General features: G+C 35.3%; 1 protein-coding gene across 17 annotated transcripts in view; it reads left to right on the top strand.

Annotated features, from left to right (window-relative positions):
- MYCBP2 (MYC binding protein 2) overlaps nucleotides 1-12,544 on the top strand; it is a 218,533-nt gene that overhangs the window by 51,409 nt on the left and 154,580 nt on the right. For all 17 annotated transcript variants that reach the window (XM_067293019.1, XM_067292987.1, XM_067293046.1 and 14 more), the window contains 7 exons: nucleotides 662-738; nucleotides 2,315-2,519; nucleotides 3,563-3,727; nucleotides 4,445-4,603; nucleotides 5,359-5,563; nucleotides 6,265-6,410; nucleotides 8,531-8,632. In XM_067293019.1, coding sequence (XP_067149120.1) covers nucleotides 662-738; nucleotides 2,315-2,519; nucleotides 3,563-3,727; nucleotides 4,445-4,603; nucleotides 5,359-5,563; nucleotides 6,265-6,410; nucleotides 8,531-8,632 — 1,059 coding nt within the window. The remainder of the gene's footprint in view (nucleotides 1-661; nucleotides 739-2,314; nucleotides 2,520-3,562; nucleotides 3,728-4,444; nucleotides 4,604-5,358; nucleotides 5,564-6,264; nucleotides 6,411-8,530; nucleotides 8,633-12,544) is intronic.

Genomic DNA, 12,544 nt, shown 5'->3' with positions numbered 1-12,544 from the left:
AAGACTGCTGTTTGAAATGAGTGTTTATGGTGCTATTCATGGAGTTCATTTAGCTTTCTAATTAAACATAATAGCTCTTGGCCTTCCAGTATTTTCTTCTAGTTTAGAATAAATATATCACTGTTTGAAATTTAGACTTCATAATAGTGTTCATAAAACATGTAGTTAAGCTATGGAACTCCTTGCCATGGGACAAATTTTACGAAAGTTTAAAGGACTGCTGGATTCATGGAAAATGAATGTATTGAAAGATGCAAAACACTTGGAAACCACCTTCACATTAAAATTTCTGAGCTGTAAAAATTGCTGGTGTCTAAGTAGTATTTTGGAGAAATATTAGTTGGCATTTGCTTTGTTCTTCTGCTCTGTTAGGTTTCTGCTTTTTTTCAGAAGAAAAAGATATTTGTCTAGATGGACCTCCTGTCTGACCAAGGGCAGCCACTCTTATGTTTTTATGCTAACTCTTTTTTCCCTTTGAACTGTGCTGGGTCTAGCCCAGTAAGCCTTCTTGTGGCAGCGAAACTTCATTTCACTTGCAGCTTTCTTGGAAGCTTTCCTGTGGTCTGATTTCAGTGACAGATTATCCCTGGCAGAGTTAGGTTCGTAGAGAATAAAATGATCTGTGAAACCACCTGTTTAAACTGAAATCTTCCTTGTGCAGGCACAGGATTCGATGAGGAATCAGCTGTGCTTGGTGCTGGAAGAGAATTCGCACTAATGAAAACTGCTAGTGGAAAGGTATTGGAAACAGTTTGTAGTAAATATTATATTGCATCAATATATTTCTAAATCTTTTTTTAATTTAATTATTCATTTCCACAATTCCTTTCTACTTTCTTAATATGTTAGAATGAATTTCTATGACTGTATTGTCAGAGCCCTCTGTAAAGTAAAAAATGAAAATGGCTAATGGAAAATTTAAACAGACAATGTTGGAACCCTTGGGAAATCTGTTCTTAAATGTTTTAATAAATTCATAGGAATCTTTAGTCAGTCTTACTTGGAGACAATGTGGGGCTTTATGTATTGGATTAGAGGGGTTACCTTTTTTCTACAGATGGTGTATTAGCACACTTGCAGACTTTCAACCTCTTCATGCCTTTTTATAAACATCTACCCATAGTCATTTATTTAAATTCCAGCCTGATTTTTTTCAGATACTTCAGAAAATTATCTTGAGACTTCCCTATATGAAGGTTTCAGCTGACTTTAAACCTGTACTTAATAATTTAATATGACAGCCCTGCTCAGTGGAGACTGTTTAGTTTGTCTAAGGCACTTGCATATTCATTGAAACTTACAAGTAATTTTGCTTATTCTCACTGTGACTTTTCATATTACTTACTGTGTTTTTTTCAGTTTGGGAAACTAATGTTTTTTTTACTTGCATAAGCATAGAACTTAGTTTTCCTGTGATCAGAATTCTGTTGCTTTATTGGAATAGAAGCCTTGCTCTACTCCTATCAAAACAGCAAGATTGATGAAAATGGTCATAAATAATGGGAACTAATTTGTTCCCAATAAAATTCAATAATGAAAAATACAGAATTTGATAAAGCAGGACTCTTCAGACATTAGAGGAGGCAGACTAATTTGATCTTCAGACTGACAAATGCCTCTTCAAATTAAAATGAACAAATTTCCTGGGTTTGATCTCTAAAGTGGTGTGTTCAGCTTGCTTATACATGAAATACATTGCATAGGGCATAATGTAAGACACCTCTAGGTGCCCACAAAAGTTAACTTAGCTGTTTTTTATCGTGCTGTTGAATAGCATGGTTCTGGAAGAAGCCTTTTTGTTCTTAGCAGTAGTTTTTTATTTGTTCATGTGAAGTATTATATTGTATCTTATGGTGTAGGTGCTTAGTGGCCACTGTGCATTTGCTGAAAATGTTTTAAATAATGCATGCCTTAAAGCCCATGTAAAATGTGCAGTCATTTGGTAATAATTTTTTATTTTCATTGTTATAATACCATATGACTTTTACATGAACCTGACATTTCTCTCTCAAATGTTTTAAATGTTTAGCTTCCTCTGAATAGTTTTCTCTTATGTGTTCAACTTTGCTAGTAAAACAATTACGTTTAAACCTAACCCTGTGATGCAGCAGAAAGCACATTTTGAAAGAAGTAGAACCTAATCAAAATGCTTCCTGCATGAAATTAAAATTCATAGATTTAGGATAGATATTGAAATGGTATAATAAAAATCAGGAAATAATCTGTACATTTTGAAAATAACATCCTTTCAAAACAAAGGTGTAACTTCTATGTGCTGTGACATAACTGGAGATAATGTACTGTTTTCTTCTAGATCTATTATACTGGTAAATATCAGAGCCTTGGAATCAAACAAGGTGGTCCATCAGCAGGAAAATGGGTTGAACTACCAATCACAAAATCTCCAAAGATTATTCAGTTCTCTGTTGGCCATGATGGTTCACATGCCTTACTTGTTGCAGAGGATGGAAGTATATTCTTCACAGGTTCTGCTAGTAAAGGAGAGGATGGTGAATCAAGTATGTATTATGTTTGTTTGATCAATGGTTAATAGAAGCCTGTTAACCACCTGTTAATTTGAGAGGAACAGTGCTAAGATTTTTTTTCAAAGAACAAATAAGCATTTCGTTGATAGAATTAGATATATTTTATGTAATAGATCTGATTACTAGGACTACCTCTGTCTGAGAGATACATTAAAATAATTATCCCTTATTAGAAGTCTGTTTAGAATGTGATCACAGCAACTAACTCTGAAGTTACATTCTCAAACAAAAACCTGATTGTTACAAGAACTTTACTGTTACAGATTTCCTAATTTTTCCTGTATTGGGCTGATGCTTTCCACATGAACTTAATGCTGCTGGGTTTGAATTTTGCCTGGGGCCCAAATCTTGACAACCAGTTTCAGTATCTCTCCCAGCTAGAGATGTTAAACTCAGTTTTAGCACAGTTTGCAGTGTGTGGTTAGAGTGCTGTTTTAGAGCTTTTCTGAGAAAAGGCAGTGATAGGTTTGGTCAGAAGGCCATACAATCTGACTGGGACTTTTCTTCCTTTCTCCCTTTACTGGAATCTGTTGTGACTCAAGCATTTTAGAAATATGGTCTTACTACATTGAGAAATTAATATTTTTCTTTAAAAAAAGAAAAAAAGCTTTTAAATTTGTGACACTTTGAAGTTACTGCACTTGTATGTATTAGTCTATATTGCCATCTGAGAACTTTTTTGCTTGTGGGTTGCTTTGTCAGTGCAATGCGTGTGTATATGTGTGTGTACGTGCGCATATATGTGTGTGTGTATATACATATAAAAAAACTGTATATATGGTTTTGAAGAATTAACACTGGAATATACCTATTTAGTCACAATTTTGCTTGCTATTGAAATTTTAGAGAAACCAGTAGATCCAGTAAAAATTAGACCAGGAGACTATACTGACAGAGCTTTTCCGTAGCAGTCTGAAAATTAACCCCTATTTATAAAACAAATGTTACAGTTTGTGGTAAAAACTGTTTTAAAGTTTGTTTTGTAGAATGACTTGTGATTTATTTATTTGTTTAAGCTAAAAGTAGACGACAGTCAAAACCTTATAAACCTAAAAAAATCATTAAAATGGAAGGAAAGATTGTGATATCTACAGCTTGCAATAATGGAAGCAGTTCTGTAATTTCAAAAGATGGAGAACTCTACATGTTTGGAAAAGATGCCATTTACTCTGATAGTACAAGTAAGTTAGTTTTTGTCTTGAAGTGATTTCTCAAATAGAATAATTGAAATCAATCTGGAAGAAAGTTTTAGCCTGTGGAAATGAGGTTTGTATGCTCCTTACTCTTCTAATAGCTTTCTGAATCTCTGCTGATTCAGTGAAATATAATAGAGGGAAAGAAAGAGAAGACAGTTTCCTTGAGGTCTTTGAAAATACATGGAAAGACTGGGGACAAATACCAAAATTAACCCTTCCACTAAGGCAGAAAAATCAGTTATTTCCTTAGACACTAGAAGGCCACACAGGGAAAAGTCACGGAAATGAGGCATGTTATGAAGAAAGGCAGCAGAAAATCAGGCCTTCTAAGTTTTGTTGCTTATATGATGGCCTGCTTTGAATTCGCTTGTAATCCAGTATATCTCAATTTAAATAAAAATATTAAAGAAACAAATTCCAATTGTGCTATGATTCCTTTAGAATTATTTTTCAGAAGTAGTGATTTGGGGGGTCTGGGGGGGTTGGTTTTGATTTTAGCTTTTCTTTTTTGTAGAACAAATAATCTAGGACTAATTCTCCTTTCAGTTCTTATTCTAGCACCTTTTCTGGGTATATGCTATTCTTCTCTCTTACCCTTGATTTAAGAATTGTCAGTACCTATTAATCGTTTTGTTATATTGTGGAGGTTTCCTCCTCGGGAAGGAAGTACTGTTTACCACTCAACTATTTTATGTCTCCCAGGTTTAGTAACAGATTTGAAAGGGCACTTTGTGACTCAGGTAGCCATGGGCAAAGCTCACACCTGTGCATTAATGAAAAATGGAGAAGTTTGGACATTTGGTGTAAATAATAAAGGACAGTGTGGACGAGACACAGGTTCCATGAGCCAGGGAGGAAAAGGTGAGGAACCTAGATTTATTTCCTTCCTTTTTTGTGTGTGTTCTTGAAAATATGACAAGTAAAAAACATAGATAAGCATTTTATTCAAAATGTAATTCTAATACTACGGTTTAAGTATGTACAATGTGCTTAAAAGACAGGAATGAACGCTTTTGCTACACCTGTCAGGCACTTGGTGCTCTGTCCATACTAACATACAGTTATGTAAAAAATATCTCAATTGCTTTTCTCTTATCAGTGAAAGAGAGCTTTTCTTTAAAACAAATGAACAAAACCAAACCTCATCACTGCAATCGTATTGCTATGGAGTTGCCCTATTAAGAATAAACTTCTGCTTTTCCTTGTTTGCCTTCAGTCTTGAGGCTGTCCTGTTTGCCTGAACAGGGCATGAATGTACGTCCGGTTCTTCCTCCATTCACCTGAATTGAATTCCCTTACTCCTAAAACGAGGTGTGAGGAATCAGTCTCCTCCACCTTTGCAGGATTGGAATGTTTTATGCATGCTGAGTAATTGACCTGTTACTAGTATACTGGATACAAATGTTTAATTCCTTTTAGTTGCAAAGCCTAGGTATCTACCCCAACCCATGCTTGGAGAGATTTCAAAAGTGCAGTCATGCTGGCTGAGCATGCAAATCAGGCATTTGTAGTCATTCCTTTCAAAATCTGATGTATAAGTGTTCCTCAGAGCTTCTTCAGTAGCCACTGTTCGCCTCAGAAAACAGCTATTTTTTGGTGTTTCAATATCTTACTAGGTTTTGGAGTTGAGAACATGGCAACAGCAATGGATGAAGACCTAGAAGAAGAACTGGATGAAAAAGATGAGAAGTCCATGATGTGTCCCCCAGGCATGCATAAATGGAAGCTGGAGCAGTGCATGGTGTGCACTGTATGTGGAGACTGCACAGGCTATGGAGCTAGCTGTGTTAGCAGTGGGCGGCCTGACAGAGTACCTGGAGGGTAAGGAAATGTGTTAGTGACAGTGTGTTGAATGTGAACCAAACTATCGTGTTCTTACAATACAATTTTAGACTGAAGTTTATCTAAATGATATGTGCTTTTAAAATCAGAAGTAAGTTAAAATTTTTGTAAACAACTTGACGTGGTTGCAGTTAGTTCATTTTAAATGTATTTACATCTGTTTAGGATATACTTTCTGCTTTCCTAGAAGCTGTTGAATATAGAGTAATATAGTTTGCCTCTTGCCTAGATGGCATAAAGTACTGCAGTCCAAATGACAGAGCTACTGGCTTTGGGATAACCTTTCTTCATCCTGTAACAGAAGAATTTTATCTTGTTGTTTCATTTGCTTTTGTCTGTTTTTTCAGGGTTAAGCTTCCTAAAATCACTGCTTTATATATTGCCATTACCATCTTCTCCAGCATTGCATGTGCTCATTGTTTCCTTGTTTGTGTTTTCATGTAGTGTACTTTAATTAAATGAAGAAAAGTTAAGGCTGAGAAGTTGGTTCAGGTATTTGTGGTCACTGTGTGCTCTCTGGCATCATGCAACAGCATCTAGAATTTAAACTAGCTATACTTCCTGTTTATCTCAGGAAGAATTACGTTATTATTCTGTCTGTAGGCATATATGTTTTAAATACCAAGGCATCAGTAATGCATGAAAATAAAGGTAGTGATAAATAACTCTGTTTGCTGCAGAATCTGTGGCTGTGGCTCAGGTGAGTCAGGCTGCGCTGTATGTGGCTGCTGCAAGGCGTGTGCTAGAGAGCTGGATGGCCAAGAGGCCAGGCAAAGAGGAATCCTTGATGCTGTAAAAGAGATGATACCTTTAGATCTCTTGTTGGGTAAGTGATGTGAAATTAGCAAACTGGTTTGTTTGTTTGTTTTAACTTTCTTACTGCGGTTTTTTGTTTCCAGTTGAAGTAGGTGGTATTTTTACCTTGAGACTTCTGTTTGTACTTATTAAATAAAATCAGTCCCACTGCTGACTTTTGAAACTTGAGACCGAGTAACAGGTTAGTGTAGAAGCAGGGTGGTTCTTTTTGGTTATTACTTCTGTTTGCATTTTGATATTGGTTGTGTGTTTTTTCCTGTGGTGTGTGATAAGTCTTTGTATCTTAACTAGTGCAGTTCTTTCTTTGCAGTTGTATTACTGAACTTTAGACTTATGTGACAGTTTTAGTACAGCAGTTATTAATATGGATAAAATGTTGCCTATCAGACAGGTTTTCTTCTTAGGGATGTCGTAAAGAGGGATTTTTCTGGTAAGTGAAATATTTTATACTTGACTTTACCATAGATGCATGTGCCATTTTGACCAGTGTCATTAGGATGCTAATACTGATACTACAAAGTTCTTGCCCTTCTGTGATAACCCGAGAAGTTTGCTATAATCTTTCTATCAGAGATTTTTGCAGTAGAATGTCACATAAAAGATGGGGAATACTATTTCTTGAAAATCTTTTTCTTTTTTCCTCTCGGAAATTTTTGGAGAAAATGAGCTGCCAGGAATGTGAAAAATACTAAAAAATACCATAGGGAAGGAAAGACAATAGTGTGATACTTGGAAGATACAGATTGGGGTCTTGCCTTCTTAAAAGATCTGTTATAAAAGCATTTTTAATATCTTATTCTTTGTACTTAAAACTGGGCAGTTTTAGGTTTTGGGGAGGTTTTGATAGCTCTGACTTCACTTTCTTAATTTTTTATATTTAAATGCATATTTAGACCTTAATCCTGCATGCAACTGCTATAGAAAAGGACTGTAAAATAATCAGATTTGTGACCTGAAAGTATTTATACATCTCACCCATTTTTTTTCAAATTAATAATAATTTTAAAAAATCCTATGCTATAGTTTTACTGTGGGATTTCTTTTTTCCCCCATATAAAAGTTAAATAAAACCTGGCAGTGGTTCTCTTGGTAAGTTATTTAAAAAATAAGGATTCCTAATACATCACTGTGCGCCTCTGATACTTTCATACAGATATTGGATATGGCTAGCACAGAAATAGATTTGTACTGTATTGCACTGATGGTGAGTGTGGCAGCTGCAGCTCTGCTTCCCAGCTCCGTTCTGATGTGTGACTAAGGAGGGGTTGCATTTTTCTGTGCTTCACACTGCTTTGCAACTCCTCTACTAGCAGGATAAATGACAGCTCTTGGTCCTGTGCTGGGTTTGGCGTAGTTGAGTTGAGGGCATTGAATTGGTTGGGCCACATCATCTAGAGAAATGACAGAGCTTCCAGGTGCAGTTTTGGTTTGATATTGAGAGCAGAGGGGCTGGTTGGTTGTTCATTTGAAGATGTTATGATTTGGGAGATGTTGCTGAAAGAAACATTGGAAAAAGGTAGTGCTTACAGCAGTTTCATTGTTAGATTCATTCCAGTCATGTCTTCTGTTATAAAACTGACTTTCAGAGTGTTTTGAATTTTTGTTGGATTAGCCAATGAGGTAAATATATCAGGATTTACATAGATGTATGCCTGTGTTAAAATAAATGCATGCTTCTTAGTAAGCACAGACTGTATGGTGGTAAAGTGTTCTTAAACTAAAAAATATCCCATCCATTTAAAATGTTTAAAAATAAAACAAACATAACATTGCTTAATTATAATAATGCTTTCTGAAACATTTTGAGGAAAAATAGACACAACCATGGCAACCGATAACTAAATATAAATATGTATATATCAAAAGAAAGTACTGCATTCTGTTAAGTGATGTTGAAATTGTGGAGACTTGTGAAAATCGGGAAGTTCAGAGATGAGGCCTAAGATGCATGAGCACCTGGAATTTGCTTGTCTCCTTTCCTTATTTCTAAATATCCTATCAGAGCCATGTAAAGGGCAGGTAGTAGGCCTAAGTTTTTTGATTTACTCAGTAAGTTTTACTAGGGTTTATTACTATAAAAAACAATTTCTAAAGAAAGCTTTGTATGTTATATTTTCTTAATTGATGTAGCTGTCCCTGTTCCTGGAGTTAATATTGAAGAACACCTTCAGTTACGGCAAGAAGAAAAGCGGCAACGTGTAAATAGGAGACACAGATTGGAAGAAGGACGAGGTAGGTGATGATCTTATTGATAAGAGATTTGAATAATTTGGGCAAACTTCCTAGTCCAGTTTCTAGCAAAGGAAATTAATTAGCTTTGTTCAAGTAGACCAACAGAGTTTACAAACAAGCCTGCTTTGGAAAATTGTGAAAAATCTATAAGTTTGTCAAAGTTTACTCCTTAGAATAAGAATTTTAATGATGAAGATTAGCGTTTAATATATAGTCAGTTTTCTTTTTTTTGTTGTTTCCTAGTTGAATAGTGTTTTTTAATGCAGATGCTAATACTGCCTTATATAAAGAGTTGAAATGACTATATGCCTGCCTAGCACTATTCTTGATGAGTATGAGTTATGATGTTGTTTTTAATGAATTTTTAGTATAATAAGCAGAAGTTCTTGTATTTTATAAAAGGATTTTTTCCTCTATTTGAATAGCATGAAAAAAGTCTGGTATACCAACCAAACTATTTTAGAAAATACACTGTGTCACTTTAAAATTTTCTTACCCTATGTATTACCTGCCTCAGGAATTGCTGCTGGTTTTCACACAAATTGTGCTTTGACAGGTTTTCAATATGCCTCCTGTTTTTAAAATATGTCAGTGTGTTAATCTGGTAAATAAATAGAGAGATTCAGACTGACTGAATTCATAATATTTTAGTGAATTGTGCTGATGTGGTTGGTAAGCTCCTCTAAGAAGAGGAGCAACTTTGTTTAAGCTTTATGGGCTTCTCCTGTGGGAATAAATATCATTTTGATTCTCCTTTTAAGAATTAGGTGTGATTTTTTTTTTTTTCTGATGTAAAATATGCTCTGTGATCAAAGTTAGCTCAGAGGCTGCAAGCCAGTGAACTGTGTGGGACAGCTTTTGGGTTTATTTTTACTTGCATGTAAGTAATTATTAGTCTTAAAAACAAATAAGGGAGGATGGGAAGAGAAAGCTTATAACTTCCTATACTTGTGGAAAAGGACGGAATATTTATTTTTCTTTGAATCTCTGGAGGTTACTTTTAGCATAGGTGTGGTGTTCTGTCTAGCTCATATTGGAGCTGCATACTGCTGGCAAATATTACGTACAGCTAGCAATACTGAAGTGTCCCACATTCGTGTGTCTAATCTCTTTTTCTTAAATGCTCATTACTGTGGCTTTTGAATCCCCTGGGATCATGCAAGGCCACTACTGTTGAACCCAGAAAAGTAAGGTTGATGATGGAGCTAGGAGATAAATTTTCAGTATCTGCAGGGAGAAAAAAAGAGAAAAGCAGAGGAGCATTTCAGTTTGCTTCCCTTTCTGAGATGTTATAAGGCCTTTTTGGTAATCTGCATCCTAACTGTGACTGGAAGTAGAACCAGACTATAATGTCCCTCTTGTATGTTTTCCATCTCTTAAAAGAAAATGTTTTGGATCTGACCAAGCCTCAGACAACTGATATGAGGAATGTTTGTTATTGATTTAGTAGGTGTATGGGGACTGTAGCTGAAGTGATACTGTTGGCCAGTGTATTGTGCATATGCACCTATTCATATTCTGTATCAAAGAACACTGAAATTCCCTGCCTTTGCCAATATTGGAGGTGTAGTGGGTGTGTCTGCCTGGAAGGGCAGAGATTAGGTTCAGAATGACTTATGTGATAAAGCTGGGAATAGTGTTTTTGCAACTACGGAGGTCTTGATTTAGATAATCAGATATTATCAGGTGAAAATGTTGGAGTTGCCTGCTGCTTCTCCCTCCAAAGATGCTGTTGTTTTCCATGAATCTGTGGAAAGAACAGCACCATTCTTGAACTCTTACGTTACTGTTTTGGTTCATGAGAGAGACCTGGAACATTCATTCAAATATCCATTAGATTTTCATTTTGGTGTGTGAGAAATTTTGCAACCTGAAAAATTTAAGTTAAACTAAGGTTTGAAAGAATAGACTGTTGTCCCGAGAAGTTTAAAAACTTGCGCATACACAAATCCTTGCTTGTTGAAATGGCTATTTAGAGATCCAAAGCAAGGTTTTAAACCTTTTGCTTCTCTGAAAGCTGTAGTAAATCAGTTAAAGGCCAAATTAGCTCTCTGAAGGGCTTCCATTCAGGTATGCAGTGATTCATTTGTTAGGTTTATGATTCTTGCATTGCAATGGGTTAATGTATGGCTTTTGTTCTTTAGTGCCAGATCAGCATGAAACAAAGCACGTATTACATTTGATTTAGTCAAGAATAGAATCCCTCACTGAATGTTGCTGATCACCTTTATTCAATTCAAATATTTTTGTTAGGTCAAGTGCCTTATAAAGGAAGACTATGAAAGCTTTGAGAGTCAATGCAGGGGGAAAAAAATTATATTTTATATATACACACACACATATATACATTTTATATATATATAAAAATATATGTATAATTTTTTTACGTATTCTGGGATGGAAAAGTAGTTGTAATTAGTAGCTCCAGTATCAATGGCTTAGTTAAATATTACTGTATTTTCAACAAAGAGCAGGTAACTGCTTCATTTCTCAAACCTCTCTCAAGTCAAAGTAGCCTGCAGCAGTTGTGATGGACCTGTACGTATGCTGTTCAGCAGGATCACTCTGAGTAGTTAGCTTATGGTGAAGAATTTTTTGTTTTTGTTGTGGCTATCATTTGGAGATAGATTAGATTATACTTCCCATTATAGAATTGTAAATGTTAGATAATTTTTGTTTAGAATCAGTTGTCTTTGTTCCTTCACTAAAGAAAGAAATTTTAATGACAAATTAGATCCTTAAAATTACCAATGAAACACAGTATTTCAGTTTGGGAGATAAGTTTATCATCTCAAACTTAAGAGGGTCCGTGCCAATAATATTGGTTAGATTTATGTGCTCTTGTCAGTGCAACAAATAAATACAGGGTGTTTGGATGACCAATTTTGCTTCCTTTCTGTGGCAGTGAGACAGCTACTTTGCTTAGCTGCTTCTTACTGCTTTTGGCCTAAAGGCTATGACAAAAACAGTGAAGGGAACACAAAATTAATTCTACTTCTTTCAAGCTGGCATAAGAACTATACGAGAAATATAGCCAGCTGTATTCATCACAGCTTCTGGGTTATACTAAACTATTTTATGGATAAATCAGAATACCTCAACATAATTATTTGTGGATGTCTCTCAGCTTTTCACTTCTCACTTGAAATTAAGAGAGATAGTAAGGGAGCTGCTGAGGATCTGCACCATACAATGAAATTTCTTAGGATTTTTTTCAAGCTGATCTAGGACTTCATGGGAGTGGTGGGAGGTGAGTGTAGTAGCTGCACTTTCCTCCTTTCCCTGGTAGTGAGGAAGTTCCATGTGTTAGAATGTTCTGAACGTAGTTAGGATATGTAGGGTTTTTCTTTATGACAAAACACCAATTTTCATAGTCTTGGGGCATGAAATTATGCCTTTGTGGACTGTAGAATTCCTGGGTCAACAGCTTAAGGTATTACCATAGTATACACAAAAGATTACATTTGTAAATATATTCAGTTTACTAGTAAACTTTTTAAAGCCTATGTAAGACAGCAATAGCTCTTTAACAAAAAAAGTTGAATTCCATTAAACTGAATTATTGTAATTAATACAGTGTATTAATTTAAAAATAGACCTGAAAGAAACAAATTGCATAATAATGATGGTACATCAGTCTTTGGGGTCTTTAAAATAAACCCTCAGTTTTGCAATGTATGGGAGTATATACTGTGGTGAAAAATTGGTTCATATGTGTTGTAAACAGGTATATGGAATACACCTTGTACAGTGAAAGTAATGAAGCTAAGATCATCATTTACTTAGTGAGCTAATTTTGACAGCCATTTCCATGACTCTTTCTGATTGATATTTAAAGTAATATAGTTTAGGAGCAGTCAAGATTTAGAAGCAATAAGATTTCAGTCTGTTGCTTAAAGATAATTCTCTCAG

The sequence above is a fragment of the Apteryx mantelli genome, chromosome 1, assembly GCF_036417845.1.
Source record: "Apteryx mantelli isolate bAptMan1 chromosome 1, bAptMan1.hap1, whole genome shotgun sequence".
NCBI lineage: Eukaryota > Metazoa > Chordata > Aves > Apterygiformes > Apterygidae > Apteryx > Apteryx mantelli.
The sequence above is the reverse complement of the archived record's forward strand: the minus strand, read 5'-3'. Positions and strand labels throughout refer to the sequence as shown.